Source organism: Heterodontus francisci, chromosome 6 (genome assembly GCF_036365525.1).
Source record: "Heterodontus francisci isolate sHetFra1 chromosome 6, sHetFra1.hap1, whole genome shotgun sequence".
Taxonomy (NCBI): Eukaryota; Metazoa; Chordata; class Chondrichthyes; order Heterodontiformes; family Heterodontidae; genus Heterodontus; species Heterodontus francisci.
This window is the reverse complement of record NC_090376.1, coordinates 112,923,522-112,940,978: the sequence shown is the minus strand read 5'-3', so window position 1 is coordinate 112,940,978 and position 17,457 is coordinate 112,923,522. Positions and strand designations below refer to the sequence as shown.

The window sequence follows — 17,457 nt, the reverse complement described above, 5'->3', positions numbered from 1 at the left end:
TATCTTAGTGTTCACTTGATCTTTGTAAATTTACAACATTTTCAAAATAAAAACCATAATTAATGAATATCCTTTTCCATCTTTCATTTGATTTTTCAAAAAATTTTATTTACAGTGAGTGCTGACTACAACACATGAACTGTCCAGGAAAAATATTGATCTGCGCTGTGGAAGGAAACCTGAAATTCATTCTGATGGGACTTTTTAAGCTTTTTTGATCTGGTTACCATAGAACCATAGAAAAATTACAGCACACAAGGAGGCCATTCAGCCCGTCGTGTCTGTACCGGCTGAAAAAACTAGCCGACCAATCTAATCCCACCTTCCAGCACCTGGTCCGCAGCCTTGCAGGTTACAGCACCTCAGGTGCATGTCCAGGTATCTTTTAAAAGAATTGAGGGTTTCTTCCTCCACCACCATTCCTGGCAGTGAATTCCAGACACCCACCACCCTCTGGGTGAAAAGGTTTTTCCTCAAGTCCCCTCTAATCCTTCTACTAATCACCTTGAATTTGTGCTCCCTGGTAATTGACCTCTCCGCTAAGGGAAACAGATCCTTCCTGTCTACTCTATCTAGGCCCTTCACAATTTTGTATACCTCAATTAAGTCACTCCTCAGCCTCCTCGGTTTTAAGAAAAACAACCCTAGTCTATCCAATCTTTCCTCATAGTTGCAACTTTCGAGCCCTGGTGACTTTCTTGTAAATCTCCTCTGTACACTCTCCAGAGCAATTAAGGCCAGAATTTTACGCCACCCCAGCGAGCCGGATGACGGTGGGGGGGGGGGGGGGGGGGGGGGCAGCAATTAATTGAGTGGGATGCTCTGGGAGGCCTTCCCGACCCGCTCCCGCCTCAGCCCCACTTACGGGACGAAAAAGGGGCTGCCCGCCCCAGGCCAATCAGACCCTTAAGTGGCCACTTAAGGGCCTTCGCCCTCCTCCACAGGGATTTTACCCATGGCAAGCAGGCGTCCTGGAGCTGGGAAAGGCCGCCCGATGAGAGTTGTCGGCCTCTTCGCGCGCTGTGGGGGGGGCAGGGGGGCCAAATGAGGGCCACCCCCGCTTCCCCAACCACCCCCAGGACCCAAGATGCCCCCCTTCCCACAAAGCAATCACCCTTGCCTCGCCGGGGCCTGACCGATAACCCCGGCGAGGCAACCCAAGCTGAACTGCAGTCCTGGCACCATGTCCTCGGCTGGGCTGCAGTCCCAGCAGTGGCCACTGCTCCCGGCGGCACTGCTGGGACTAAGAGCTGCCAGCTCTATAATTGGCCGGCAGCTCACGGGACTTCCTCCTTCAAGTGTGTGGAAGTCCCACCTTGAAACAATTAAAGCCCGGGGACCTGTAAAATGCGGGACGGATCCCCAGGCTAAGTGGAAGCGGGCTCGCCACTGACTTTTATGTTGGTGGCCAGCTCCCGTCTGCCCAACATAAAATCCAGCCCTATGTCCTTTCTGTAATGTGGTGACCAGAACTGTACGCAATATTCCAACTGTGGCCTAACCATATTTCAGTTACACACTGTGACGCGACTGTATCTGAAAGAGCATATATTAAACAGGCTGGTGTGTTGTTTTGGAGCTTGTCATTGTGTTTGACATTAGCAAGTTAGGCAAGGGAGCCAGCTTCAGGCAGTTTTATGTGCACAAATTTCACACACTCAGCAATTTCTCTTCTTCAGTTTCCCCCATGTCATCTGTAATGGAATTACAGATGCTTGCAAATTGTACCAGATTTCCCACCAGTAGGATTCACATTAGCGGTTAGCTCCAACAGCAGTCCTCTATTTTGAATATATGATTGTTTTAATAGAAGGTTATGGATTATTCAGACTTTATCAGTTTGAAAAAAGGTTGGGTGGAAAGAAGATAAAGGACAAAGCTAAATCGGTAAGCTTGAAGTATATTAGAGTTTGTGGATTTCAAATGACCACATGAAACAAAAATGAGTAGAATACAAGTTAAAAGTGCAGTGCACTTACCTCCAAAGGAAGCTGCTTGAAAGCAGTCACCAAATAATCAGCCCCCGTAGCTATGCCAACAAGTGCAGCTATTTTATTTGGACGTGCTAGCGCAGCTAGGAGCATCAGCCATCCACCCATACTGGAACCCACCAGAATCTTTAAAAAAAAGAAATGCATTTACTATTCAGAATTAATATGTTGATTACTTGGTCATACCGAGCTTTTTTCCTCCTAACTGTCCTATCATCAAAGAGAGAGATTAACAGGGTTATTTGGGGGAAAGAATGAAAACAAGCAATGCTAATATAACACGCCTGTTTAAAAGTCTGGTTTTAGCTTGTAATTTGGGGCCCAATTAATGATTACCATGATTTAAACTTGCCTGCAGGTGCTAAAATATTTAGCATCCAAGCGCTGACGAGGAGCAATTTTTGAGGAATGGTGTATGTCGTCTGCATGCACACATTTCCACTGAAGGTGTGAAGTATACTGGCTGTATTTGTTGAGTATATTCAACATCACAACAGCACATTTATATAGGGCACAAAAATAAAAACAAAAAACACTGCGGATACCAGAAATCTGAAATAAAAACACAAACTGCTGGAAATACTCAGCAGGTCTGGCAGCATCTTTTTTTCGTTCATGGGATATGGGCATCAGTAGCTAGGCCAGCATTTACTGCCCATCCCGAATTGCCCTCGAGAAGGTGGTGGTGAGCTGCCTTTGTTGCAGTCCTTGGTGTGAATATACTCAACAATTGAGCACTCACAGCTCTCTGGGTAACAATTCCAAGGATTCACAACCCTCTGAGTGAAGAAATTTCTCATCTCAGTCCTTAATGAGCAAATCTTCAGAACACCCATAGTGCTGTTAGGAAGGAAGTTCCAGGATTTTGACCCAGCGACAGTGAAGGAATGGCGATATAGTTCCAAGCCAAGATGGCGTGTGGCTTGGAGGGGAACTTGCAGGTGGTGGTGTTCCCATGCATTTGCTGTCTTTGTCCTTCTAGGTGGCAGAGGTCGCAGGTTTGGAAGGTATTGTTGAAAGAGTCTTGGTGAATTGTAGATGGTACACACTGCTGCCACTGTGCGTCGGTGGTGAAAGGAGTGAATGTTGAAGGTGCCGGATGGGGTGCCAATCACGCAGGCTGCTTTGTCCTGGATGGTGTTGAGCTTCTTGAGTGTTGTTGGAGCTGCACCCATCCTGACTTTGCCTTGTAGATGGAGAAGAGACTCTGGGGAGACAGGAGTTGAGTTACCCACTGCAGAATTCCCAGCCTCTGGCCTGCTCTCGTAGCCACAGTATTTTTGTGGCTGGTCCAGTTCTATGGTGACCCCCAGGAAGTTGATAGTTGGGGATTCAGCAATGGTAATGCCATTGAAAATCAAGGGCAGATGGTTAGATTCCAGCTTGTTTCAGATGGTCATTGCCTGGCACTTGTGTGGCAGGAATGTTACTTGCCACTTATCAGCTCAAGCCTGGATGTTGTTCAGGTCTTGTTGCATATGGATGTGGGCTGCTTCAGTATCTGAGGAGTCGCGAATGGTGCTAAACATCATGCAATCATCAGCAAACATCCCCACTTCTGACCTTATGATGGAAACCTGCCCTTTTATCTCCCTTCTCCTCACCATCCAAGGCCCCAAACACTCCCTCCAGGTGAAGCAGCAATTTAGTTGTACTTCTTACAATTTAGTATACTGTATTCGCAGCTCACAATGCATTATTTTCTACAGTGGGAGGCCAAACACAGATTGGGCAACCATTTTGTGGAACACCTCTGCTCAGTCCGCAAGGATGACTCCAAGCTTCTGGGTGCCTGTCATTTCAATTCACTACCCTGCTCTCATGCCCACGTTTCTGTCCTTGGCCTGCTACAGTGTTCCAATAAAGCTCACTGCAAGCTTGAGGAACAGCACCACATCTTCCCATTAGGCACACTACAGCCTTCTGGACTCAACATTGAGTTCACCAATTTCAGAGCATGACTGCCATTTTAATTTTTTTTTTAAACTTATTTATTTGCCTGGATGGGTGCAGCTCCAACAACACTCGAAGCTCGACACCATCCAGGTCAAAGCAACCCACTTGATTGGCACCCCATCTACAAACATTCACTGCCTCCACCACCGACGCACAGTGGCAGCAGTGTGTACCATCTACAAGATGCACTGCAGCAATGCACCAAGGCTCCTTAGACAGCACCTTCCACACCTGCGACCTCTACCAACTAGAAGGACAAGGGCAGAAAATGCATGGGAACACAACTACCTGCAAGTTCCCCTCCAAGTCACACACCATCCTGACTTGGAACTATATCGCCGTTCCTTCACTGTCGCTGGGTCAAAATCCTGGAACTCCCTTCCTAACAGCACTGTGGGTCTACCTACCCCAAATGGACTGCAGTGGTTCAAGAAGGCAGCTCACCACCACCTTCTCAAGGGCAATTAGGGATGGGCAATAAATGCTGGCCTGGCCAGTGACGCCTACATCCCATGAATGAATAAAAAAAAAATTATCCCATTTTTTTCACCATGGGCATGTTTTCAACTTGTTTTTCAGATTTTTGCTTTTGGACAGTGCTGTTCATTATTCTGCCATTAACACTCTCTCTGGACCAATGCTTTGTCTTTTAGTACAACTATTAGCACTCCCTTTGCCTTTTGCTCTGTGACATCTCTGTTGTTAATCTCTCCTGCCCTCTGCCCGATCACTCACCTTCCCTTTTGTTCTTCTCTCCCCCCCACCCCCCCACTTTCATTGCTCAAAGCTCATCACAATTCTAACAAAATGTCACAGACTTGAAACTTTAACTCTGTTTCTCTCTCCACAGATGCTGCCAGACCTGCTGAGAATTGCCAGCACTTTGTTTTTATTGATATAGGGCCTTTAACTTAATAAAATGTCCCAAGGCACTTCAGAGACATTATAAAAAAATGACAACCAAGCCAAATAAGGAGCTAAGGTGACCAAAAGCTTGGTCAAATCGGTCGGTTTTAATGAGTGTCTTACAGGTGGAAATCAAGATAGAGGGGCATCTCCAGTGCTTAGGACCTAGGCAGCTGAAGGCACAGCCACAATAATGGAGCAATTAAAATTGGGGATGCTTAAGAGGCTGGAATTAGAGGAGTGCAGATATCTCAGAATGTTGTAGGCTAGAGAAGATTACAGAGATCGGGAGGGATTGGAAAACAAGGATAAAAATTTTAAAATCATGGCATTGTTTGATCTGAGAGCCAGTGTAGGGCTGTGAACACAGGGGTGATGGGTGAATGACATTTGGTACGAGTTAGGACATCGGCAGCAAAGTTTTGAAGAAGTTGGCAGGCCAGCAGTACTTTAGAATAATCAAGTCCAGAGGTAACAAAAATATGGATGAGGACTTCAGCAGCAGAAGAGCTAAGGCAGGGATGAAGTCGGATATATGGTTGAAAGCTTATTTCAGGGTCAAATATGACACCGACGTTGCAAACAGTCTGGTTCAGCCTCAGACAGTTCCCAGGGAGAGGGATGGAGTCAGTGGCAAGGGAGTAGAGTTTGCGGCAGGGACCAAAGACAATAGCTTCATTCTTCCCAATATTTAATTGGAGCAATTTTATGCTCATTCAATACTGAATGCCAGAAATGCAGTCTGACAATTTGGAGTCAGTGGAGTCAAGAGAGGTGGAAGTGAGGTAGAACTGGGTGTTCTCAGCGCACATGTGGAAATTGGCGCTGTGTTTTCTGATGATGTCACTGAAAGGCAGCATGTTGGTGAGAAATAGGAGGGGTCCAAGGATAGATCCTTGGGAGATACCAAGGTAACTGTGCTGGAATGTGAAAAGAAGCCATTGATGGCAATTCTCTGGCCATGATTAGATATATAAGAATGGAACCAGCTGCAGAACTGTGAAGAGACATTAGAGAAGCATGGCATCATCAATTGTGTCAAAGGCTGCAGACAGGTCGAGAAGGAACAGCTTGCCTCTGTCACAGTCACATAGGATGCCATTTGTGACTTTGATAAGTGCCGTTTTAGTACCTGTGGCAGGGTGAAAACCTGATTGGAGAGATTCAAACATGGTCATAAATTTGGGAGGCGACAACATGTTCAAGGGCTTTGGAGAAGGGAGGTTGGAGATGGGGTGGTATTTGGCAAGGACGGAGGAATCAAGAGTTGGTTTTTCAGAGGGGTGATGACAGAAGATTTGAAGGAGAGAGAGGGATAGAATCTGAGGAGAGAGAACAGTTAACAATATCAGCTAACACGAGAGCCAGGAAGGGAAGTTGGGTGATCAGTAGTTTAAGTGGGAATAGGATCGAGAGAATAGGAGGTGGGTCTCATGGCAAGATGAGCTCGGAGAGGGCATGTGGGGGATCTGAGAGAAACGACAGAAGGAAATAAGTTCAGGGCCTGGGCAGGGGAACCTTGGAGGAAGTTTGGCCCAGTGGGCTAGTGAAAGGGAGGGGAGTGACAAAGGCAGCTGAACGGATGGTCTCATTCTTGGTGATAAGGAAATCCATGAGCTCCTCACACTTGTTGGGAGGTGAGGGAAGAGGAGGCACGGAAAGAGGTTTAAGTTGACAGGTTGCAGTGGAGAAAAGCAGCTCAGAATTTGGGGATCAGCTGGGAAATTGGAGCTGACGTTGGAGATCAGCCATGATCATATTGAATGGTGGAGCAGGTCGAGGGGCCACATATCCTACTGCTCCTTCTATTTCTCATTTTCTGTAGCCCTTCTCGTCTTCTAGCAACTGGTGCTGCTCTGCCTGGCCTTATCGCCTCATCCAGATCAAGGAGGACTCCCAAAAAGATCCCACGACTAACCATTTGCTTTCTCTTGGTGACTCCTATAAAGGTCTCCAATAAGGTACATCTGCACAGCATTCACTCTCTTTAGGTGAAGTCCTCTGAATTGCCAGAATAAATATTGATAAAGTGTTGGTCTTGACCAAGTGTCCTAGAAAGCTTCCCAGAAATAGAAGGGGTAGTAGGCTATATGGTCCCTCAAGCCTGCTCCATCATTCAATATGATCATGGCTGATCTCTGACATCAACTCCAAATTTAGCCGATCCTCAAATTGAGAGATTCGCTAGTATCCAAAAATCAACTGACCCTAGCCTTGCTCTCATCTACAGAAACTGCTTACTATTCCAGACGTGTACCAAACATCCTCTTCAAACAGTGGAGTCAGTCGATCTCCAGCACCAAATGCTCAAACTGTACTGTTCCTGTCTAAGTGCATGAGATTTTCCTGTCTCATGCCAATAACATGGCTTGGAGGCATTTCTGATACATCCCCCAGCAAAGTCTACTGTCAGAAACAGGAGGAATTAAATTTGTGTGACTGTGCTCCTGGCTGTCTGAAGATCAAAGAATAAAAAAATTGAAACTTACCCTCTGGAGTCCTCCAGCTTGTTGTTGCATCCCCTCAAGTGTGTTGGTCTGAGGGGGTGTGCCAGCATAAGACCAATGCCAACTTTACCGGACACTCCTGTGTTTAGGCATCCTAGCGCCAAAGCAAGAGAGAGAGGCGGGAAGCTGAGAATGCTTCCTCCTTTCTAATGGAGGTGGGCAATGATGGCCCTATGCCTATTTTGAGCAAAGATTTAGTTCTATACACATCTACCCTCCCCCGTGTAGCCCCAGAAAGTTCAGAACGATGTAAAGAGAGTAGGGACTAGGTACTGTCCCATTTTTCCTTATCTTTGCACCCAGCGAATTAACATTCCCCAAGGCAAATGTCAGAAAAATTGGCCTCAGGATATAGATCCTAGTCTTGTGCTTCAACCTGGTACAGAGCAATAGGATAGGAATCATCTTTCTTTCTGTTTGCTGTAAAAGATCCTATGCATAATTTCATGGGGCAGTTTTGATACAGTTTCAGTGAATACTGGCTATTTACAACCTACATTTCACTCAGAACGCTCTATGACTTACTAGTATTGAAAATGATAAAAATGTTATTGGTTCAGGAGCTGGTGCTCCTTTGGTTACAATTAAGGGTACACTGGTTGTTACTTCTGTTCGGACTATCGCATAGGATCAAGGGTAGGCCCCATTAGCCTCTGAAACCTGTTCTGCCATTCAGCGAAGTCGTGGTTGATCAATACCTGGACTCCATTTACCAATTTTTTTATCCATATCCCTCGTGATCCTTAGATAATAAAATCTATCAATCTCAAGTACTGAAAATTTCAATTGACTCAGAATCCATAACCTTTTGGCGAGCGGACTCTCGATTCCGTGTGAAAACTGCTTCCCGATTTCACTCTTAACTAGCTCAAAACAACTGAAAACACCATTCCATCGGAGGGGAGGCGGTGGCGTAGTGGTATTGTCACTGGACTAGTAACCCAGAGACCTGGGGTATTGCTCTGGGGACATGGGTTCAAATCCTAACACAGCTGAAGGTGGAATTTGAATTTAATTAATAAATCTGGAATTAAAAGCTAGTCTAATGATGGCCATGGAACCATGGTCGATTGTTGTAAAAAGCCATCTGGTTCACTAATGTCCTTTAGGGAAGGAAATCTGCTGTCCTTACCTGGTCTGGCCTACATGTTTCTCTGGTTGACTCTTACATGCCCTCTGAAATGGCCTAGCAAGCCACTCAGTTGTATCTAACCGCTACAAAGTCAATAAAAAGGAATGAAACCGGATAAACCACCTGGCATCGACCAAGGCACCGGAAACGACAACGGCAAACCCAGCCCTGTCGACCCTGCAAAGTCCTCCTTACTAACATCTGGGGGCTTGTGCCAAAGTTGGGAGAGCTGTCCCACAGACTAGTCAAGCAAAAGCCTGACATAGTCATACTCACGGAATCATACCTGACAATGTCCCAGACACTGAAATCACTATCCCTGGGTATGTCCTGTCCCACCGGCAGGACAGACCCAGCAGAGGTGGTGGCACAGTGGTATACAGTAGGGAGGGATATGCCCTGGGAGTCCTCAACATCGACTCCAGACCCCATGAAGTCTCATGGCACCAGGTCAAACATGGGCAAGGTAACCTCCGACCGCCCTCCCTCAGCTGATGAATCAGTACTCCTCCATGTTGAACACCACTTGGAAGAAGCACTGAGGGTGGCAAGGGCACAAAATGTACTCTGGGTGGGGGACTTCAATGTCCATCACCAAGAGTGGCTCAGTAGCACCACTACTGACCGAGCTGGCGCAGTACTAATGGACATAGCTGCTAGACTGGGTCTGCGGCAGGTGGTGGGGGAACCAAGAGGGAAAAACATACTTGACCTTGTCCTCACCAATCTGCCTGCCGCAGATGCGTCTGTCCATGACTGTATTGGTAGTAGTGACCACTGCAGTCCTTGTGGAGACGAAGTCCCGCCTTCACATTGAGGACACCATCCATCGTGTTGTGTGGCACTATCACCGTGCTAAATGGGATAGATTTCGAACAGATCTAGCAATGCATCCATGAGGCGCTGTGGGCCATCAGCAGAATTGTACTCAACCACAATCTGTAACCTCATGGCCCTGCATATCCCCCACTCTACCATTACCATCAAGCCAGGAGACCAACCCTGGTTCAATGAAGAGTGCAGGAGGGCATGCCAGGAGCAGCACCAGGCATACCTCAAAATGAGGTGTCAACCCGGTGAAGCGACAACCCAGGACTACTTGCATGCCAAACTGCATAAGCAGCATGCAATAGACAGAGCTAAGCGATCCAATAACTAACAGATCAGATCTAAGCTCTGCAGTCCTGCCACGTCCAGTCGTGAATGGTGGTGGACAATTAAACAACTAACTGGAGGAGGTGGCTCCACAAATATCCCCATCCTCAATGATGGGGGAGCCCAGCACATCAGTGCGAAAGATAAGGCAGAAGCATTTGCAACAATCTTCAGCCAGAAGTGCAAAGTTGATGAACCATCTCGGCCCCCTCCTGAAGTCCCCAGCATTACAGATGCCAGACTTCAGCCAATTCGATTCACTCCACGTGATATCAAGAAACGACTGAAGGCACTGGATACTGCAAAGGCTATGGGTCCTGACAATATTCCGGCAACAGTACTGAAGACCTGTGCTCCAGAACTTGCCGCACCCCTAGCCAAGCTGTTCCAGTACAGCTACAATACTGGCATCTACCCAGCAATGTGGAAAATTGCCCAGGTATGTCCTGTACACAAAAAGCAGGACAAGTCCAAACCGGCCAATTACCACCCCATCAGTCTACTCTCAATCATCAGTAAAGTGATGGAAGGTGTCATCAACAGTACCATCAAGCAGCACTTGCTTAGCAATAACCTGCTCAGTGATGCTCAGTTTGGGTTCCGCCAGGGCCACTCAGCTCCTGACCTCATTACAGCCTTGGTTCAAACATGGACAAAAGAGCTGAACTCGAGAGTTGAGGTGAGAGTGACTGCCCTTGACATCAAGGCAGCATTTGACCAAGTATGGCATCAAGGAGCCCTAGCAAAACTGGAGTCAGTGGGAATCTGGGGGGAAACTCTCTGCTGGTTGGAGTCATACCTAGCGCAAAGGAAAATGGCTGTGGTTGTTGCAGGTCAAACATCTGAGCTCCAGGACATCACTGCAGGAGTTCCTCAGGGTAGTGTCCTAGGCCCAATCATCTTCATCAATGACCTTCCTTCAATCATAAGGTCAGAAGTGGGGCTGTTTGCTGATGATTGCACAATGTTCAGCACCAGTCGCGACTCCTCAAATACTGAAGCAGTCCGTGTAGAAATGCAGCAAGACCTGGACAATATCCAGGCTTGGGCTGTTAAGTGGCAAGTAACATTTGGGCCACACAAGTGCCAGGCAATGGCCATCTCCAACAAGAGAGAATCTAACCATCTCCCCTTGACATTCAATGGCATTACCATCGCTGAATCCCCCACTATCAACATTCTGGGGGTTACCATTGACTAGAAACTGAACTGGAGTAGCCATATAAATACCATGGCTACAAGAGCAGGTCAGAGGCTAGGAATCCTGCGGCAAGTAACTCACCGCCTGACTCCCCAAAGCCTGTCCACCATCCACAAGGCACAAGTCAGGAGTGTGATGGAATACTCTCCACTTGCCTGGATGGGTGCAGCTCCAACAACACTGAAGATGCTCGACACCATCCAGAACAAAGCAGCCCACTTGATTGTTTGTGCATGGTGTGCCATTCACTCCCTCCACCACCGACGCACAGTGGCAGCAGTGCGTACCATCTACAAGATGCACTGCAGCAACGCACCAAGGCTCCTTAGACAGCACCTTCCAAACCCGCGACCTCTACCGCCTCGAAGGATAAGAGCAGCAGATGCATGGGAACATCACCTGCAAGTTCCCGTCCAAGTCACACACCATCCTGACTTGGAACTATATCGCCGTTCCTTCACTGTCACTGGGTCAAAATCCTGGAACTCCCTTCCTAACAGCACTGTGGGTATACCTACCTCACATGGACTGCAGCAGTTCAAGAAAGCAGCTTATCACCACCTTCTCAAGGGCAATTAGGGACGGGCAATAAATGCTGGCAAAGCCAGTGATGCCCACATCCCATGAATGAATAAAAAAAATAAATCCACACTTTTGTACTCCAAATCCCTTGAAATAAACGCCAAAATTCTATTAACGATTTAGATTACTTTTTGTACCTGAAAACTAGGTTAAAAGATCTGTGCACATGAACACCTAAATCCCTTTGCTCCTGTTCAACTCCTAGCCTCTCACCATTAAGAAGATTCTGATTAGTCTTTCTTAGATCCAAACTGGGTGACTTTACACTTCCCTACACTGAACTACTGCTATTCTTTAGTCCACTTAGTCTGTCTATGTTGTTCCAATTACTTCCATTCTTTTTGGTAAATGTTGAAGATTTGTGTTTCAAAACTGAAAAGATTCCATAGATGCTGGAACTTTGTGTGTTTTTTTTTAAAAAGGGGGGTCACCAGAAGGATTTTGGACTGAGCCTGAAAACAAACAATTATTGGAAGGCACCTGTGTGCAGACAATTACCCAGCAGGGGTTGGTTTTGACTTGGGGAAAGATGTTTGCAGAGAAGTGACAGGTCAAGATTTATAGGGGTCAGGAGGCTTGTCTCTTGTGACATTGTTTATGGTTTCACTTTGGACAGTGAGTTGGGATATGGACAATGGAAAAAATTTGCCAAGAAAAACAAACCACCCCAACTCGGTCTGTTCCAGCAGTTTGGAAAAAGCCAGCCAGTTTTCCATCTCTCGAAGAGCTGAAAAGCAAGTGTAAGAAGCAGACTGAAACTGTGGCTGCATTTCTCCTGTAAAGCCTGTGTCTGAAACTTCTGTTGATGCATTTCCTGGAAGCCTACTCAAACTAACCTTCAACGTCACCTGAAAAGAACTGTTCTAGGAAGAGTTCTGATGAAGGATCTGACCTGAAACGTTAACTCTGCTTCTCTCTCCATAGACGCTGCCAGACCTGCTGAGTATTTCCAGCATCCCTTGCTTTAATTTTAGATTTCCAGCATCAGCAGTATTTTGCTTTTATTTATTATGTTCTAGTAGGATCCCACTGACAGTCGTCTATAAGCATTAGGGACGCCAAACCAAAACAAAGGACATCTTCCCATATCTTCTCTTTCTTCTTCATCAAAAAATAGCAAGTATTTAACCCAAGTTTTTTTTTTGTACTAGAGCTCTAAAATGCCCTTTATTGTTCCGGTTAATCTGTGCGTGTGTGTGAGAGAGAGAGAGAGAGAGAGAGAGCGCGAGAGAGAGCGAGAGAGAGAGAGCGAGAGAGTGTGTGTGAGGGGCTAAGGTAAAAAGGGAATTTTAATATTTCGATCTGTGTTTATGCTTTACTTCACTACTGGTTAAGACTTGTTTTATAATAAACCGATAATTTTGCTGTTTGTTAAAGAAACCTGGTTCGTGTGTTTTATTCTGGGAAAAATAGAGTCTATGATTGATCGTATTGAACATATGAATTAGGAGCAGAAGTAGGCCATTCGGCCCCTCGAGCCTGCTCCGCCATTCAATAAGAAAATGGCTGATCTGGTTGTGTCTCGAATTCCATACTCCCATCTACCCCTGATAACCTTTGATTCCCTTGCCTAACAAGAATCTATCTACCTCCGCCTTAAAAATATTCAATGACCCTGCCTCCATCACAGAAAATAGGAGGAGTAGGCCATTCGGCCCTTCGAGACTTTTCCGCCATTCATTATGATCATGGCTGATCATCCAACTCAGTAGCCTGTTCCGGCATTCGCCACATACCCTTTGATCCCTTTTGACCCAAGAGCTAATTCTAACTCCTTTTTGAAATCATCAATGTTTTGGCCTCAACTGCTTTCTGTGGTAACATATTCCACAGGCTCTGTGTGTGAAGAAATTTCTCCTCATTTTTCATGCTAATCTCTTATGTGGGACTTCATCGAAAGCCTCCTGAAAGTTCAAATAAATCACATCCACTAGCTGCCCCTCATCAACTCGACTAGTTACATCCTTGAAGAATTCTAGCAGATTTGTGAAGCATGATTTCCCCTTCATAAATCCAGACTGACTCTGCCCAATTCTACCAAGTGCTCTGCTATAAAATCTTTGATAACGGACTCTACAATTTTCCCCACTACCGATGTCAGGCTGACTGGTCTATAATTCACTGCTTTAGAATCTTGGAAGATGACCACCAATGCATCCACTATTACTAGGGCCACTTCCTTAAGTACTCTGGGATGCATACCATCAGGCCCTGGGGATTATCGGCCTTCAATCCCATCAATTTCCTCAACATCATTTCTCTACTAATACTGATTTCTTTCAGTTCCTCTCTCTCACTAAGCCCTGCGTTCCCCAACATTTCTGGTATGATATTTGTGTCCTCCTTTGTGAAGACAGAACCAAAGTATGCATTTAGTTGGTCAGCCATTTCTTTATTCCCCATAATAAATTCCCCTGTTTCTGACTGTAAGGGACCTACATTTGTCTTCACCAATCTTTTTCTCTTCATATACCTATAGAAACTTTTACACTCAGTCATTATGTTCCCCGCAAGCTTGCTCTCATACTCAATTTTCCCCTTCTTAATCCCTTGGTCTTCCTTTGCTGAATTCTAAACTGCTCACAATCCTCAGGTCTGTTGTTTTTCATGGCAAATTTATATGCCTCTTCCTTGGATCTAATACTATCTCTAATTTCCCTTGTAAGCCATGGTTTGGCTACCTTTCCAGTTTTACTTTTGCGCCAGACAGGGATAAACAATTGTTGCAGTTCATCCATGCGCTCTTTAAATGTTTGCCATTCGCCATCATCCCTTTATGTAACGTTTCTCAATCCGTCATGGCCAACTCGCGCCTCATACCTTCGTAGTTTCCTTTACTAAGATTCAGGACCCTTATCTCAGAATCAACTACGTCACTCTCCATCTTGATGAAGAATTCTTTCATATTATGGTTGCTCGTCCCACTAGATTGTCAATTATTCCTCTCATTACACAATACCCAGTCTAGGATGACCTGCTCTCTAGTTGGTTCCTCAATGTATTGGTCCAGAAAACCATCCCATATACACTTCAAGAATTCCTCCTCTGCAGTATTGTGACGTATTGATTTACCCAATCTATATGCAGATTAAAATCACCCATAATTACAGATGTTCCTTTATCGCATGCATCTCTAATTTCCTGTTTAATGCCATTCCCAACATCACCACTACAGTTTGGGGGTCCACATACAACTCCCACCAACATATTTTTCTTCTTAGCGTTTCTCAGCTCTATCCATACAGATTCTACATCGTCAAAGCTAATATCTTTCCTCAGTATTGCGTTAATTTCCTCTTTAACCAGCAATGCAACTCCACCGCCTTTTGCTTTTTGTCTGTCCTTCCTAAATACTGAATATCCCTGGATGTTCATTTCCCATCCCTGGGTACCTTGCAGCCATGTCTTCGTAATCCCGACTATATCATACCCGTTTACATCTATTTGCGTGATTAATTCATCCACTTTATTGCGACTGCTTCACACGTTAAGGCACAAAGCCTTAAGGCTTGTATTTAACATTACTTGTTCTCTGCCCACTATTTTTCACTGTGGTCCTGTTTGATTCTGGCCCTTGATTTCTCTGCCTATCACTTTTCTGATTCCCCTTACTGTCTTTTGTTCTGGTCTTTGATCGCCCCCTCCTCTGACTCCTTGCAAAGATTCCCATCCCCCTGCCATTTTAGTTTAAATCCTCCCCAACCACTCTGGCAAATACTCTCCCAAGGACATCAGTCCCGGTTCTGCCCTGGTGTAACCCATCCAGTTTGTACTGCTTCCACCTCCCCCAGAACCGGTCCCAATGCCCCAGGAATCTAAAACCCTTCCCCTCACACCATGTCTTCAGCCACGTATTCATCTGATATATCCTGCTATTTCTACTCTGACTAGCACGTGGCACTGGTAGTAATCCTAAGATCACTACCTTTGAGGTCCTACTTTTCAACTTACTTCCTAGCTCCCTATATTCTGCTTTTAGGACCTCATCCTTTTTTTTTTTTACCTAGGTCGTTTGTACCAATGTGTACCACGACCACTGGCTGTTCACCCTCCCCCTTCAGAATGTCCTGTAACCGTTCTGAGACATCCTTGACCCTAGCACCACGGAGGCAACATACCATCCTGGAGTCTCTTTTGCAGCCACAGAAACGCCTATCTATTCCCCTTACAATTGAATCCCCGATAATTATTGCATTCCCACACTTTTTGCTCCTCCCCTGTGTAGAGCCAACCGTGGTGCAACGAATTGGGCTGTTGCTGCTTTCCCCCGAGAGGCCATTCCCCCCAACAGTATGCCAAGTAGTATACCTGTTTTGCAGGGGAATAGCCACAGGAGATTCCTGAACTGCCTGCCTAGTCCTCTTGCTCTGCCTGGTGGTCACCCATTCCCCTCCTGCCTGTGGGGTCTGAGCCTGCGGTGTGACCACCTCTCTATACAGGCTATCCACGATACTCTCCACCTCGTGGATGCTCCACACTGTCCCCAGCTGCTGCTCCAGCTCCGAAGCCCGGGCTTCCAGGAGCTGCAGCTGGACACACTTCTTGCACACATGGAAATGTTCCCGGCTTCCGACATGGAGCATGAGAAGCACACCACAGCTTTGAACTCTCCTGCCATGACTTAACCCTTTAAATTAAATTAAACCTTCTGGAAGATCTTAATGTCCAATAGTATCAGTTACTCTAAGGCCCTTCTTCCCTGGTCCTCGTTACTACAGAACTCCCTAAAAAAAAACACTACTTACTATATTTGAAAGAAACTTTAAAACTTTTCTTACCTGAGAAACTTACCCAGCTATTGAGAGCTATTCCCTAACAGCAGTGATTCACCAACCAATCACCTTGCTTGCAGCTCTCCTGTGACGTCACTATTGGCTTTTTTTTTCAAAACCCCGGCGTGCTGGAAGAGCTCCTCTCCTCTCCGCTCCCAGAAGTTAAGAGACTGGGCCTCGATCCTCGGGTTCGATTTATAGACTCTGCTCTCGGCATTCTCCCCACAGGACTGCTCCGCTCCTGGAAGGCAAGAGACTGGGCCTCAATCCTCGGGTTCGATTTAAAGGCTCCGCTCTCAGCGTTCTTCCCACAGATCAGGTCCGCTCCGCTCCTCTCCGCTCCCGGAAGGTAAGAGGTAGAGGGTTCCAAAGTCGCACAACTCCCAGAGAAAAAATTTCTGGCAACCCCTAATTTTAAAACAGTTCTGGACTCACCCACAAGAGGAAATATCCTTTCCACATCCACCTTGTCAAAACCGTTCAGGATCTTATATACTTCAGTCAAACCTCCCTCACTCTTCTGAACTCCAGTAAAAACAAGCCCAGTCTGTCCAACTTTTCATCATAAGACAACCCACTCATTCCAGGCATCAATCTAGTAAACTTCCTCTGAACCGCCTCCAATGCATTTACATCCTTCCTTGAGCAAGGAGACTAAAACTGCACACAGTATTTGAGATGTGGTCTTACCAATGCCTATATAACTGAAGCATAACATCCTTACTTTTATTTTCAATTCCTCTCGTAATAAAAGGATAGCATTCCATTAGCCTTCTTTATTACTTGCTGTACTTGCAAACTAACGTTTTGTGAATCATGCACTAGAACACAGATCCCTCTGCACCTCGGAATTCTGCATTCATTCTCCATTTAAATAATTGCATTTTTATTCTTCCTGCAAGCTCTTTATGTCCTCTTCACAACATACCTTCCTACCTATCTTTGTGTCATTTGCAAATTTAGCTACCATGCCATCGCTCCCCTCATCTAAGTCATTGATGTAAATTGTAAAAAGTATCGGTAAGTGCGAAAAATTTAAATATATATATTGTGGCCCGTGGATAAGTGGAACTAGAACAAACCGTGCACTCCTCCTGCCTCTGTCGTGACAACGTCCCTTCGTAACTTCCTTCTCTCATCTGCACAACCTACTATGCCTCCTAACAGTGTCATCTGAAAACTTGGACATACAACTTTCTATTCCTTTATCCAAGTTATTCAAATAAATGTTGAAAAGATGAAGCTCCCAGCATAG

The 17,457-nt window shown here is 45.8% G+C and overlaps 1 protein-coding gene across 2 annotated transcripts in view; it reads right to left on the bottom strand.

The window, feature by feature from the left end:
* abhd10a (abhydrolase domain containing 10, depalmitoylase a) overlaps window positions 1-17,457 on the bottom strand; it is a 56,498-nt gene that overhangs the window by 4,733 nt on the left and 34,308 nt on the right. For both annotated transcript variants that reach the window (XM_068032905.1, XM_068032906.1), the window contains exon 4: window positions 1,980-2,117. In XM_068032905.1, the coding sequence (XP_067889006.1) occupies window positions 1,980-2,117 (138 nt within the window). The remainder of the gene's footprint in view (window positions 1-1,979; window positions 2,118-17,457) is intronic.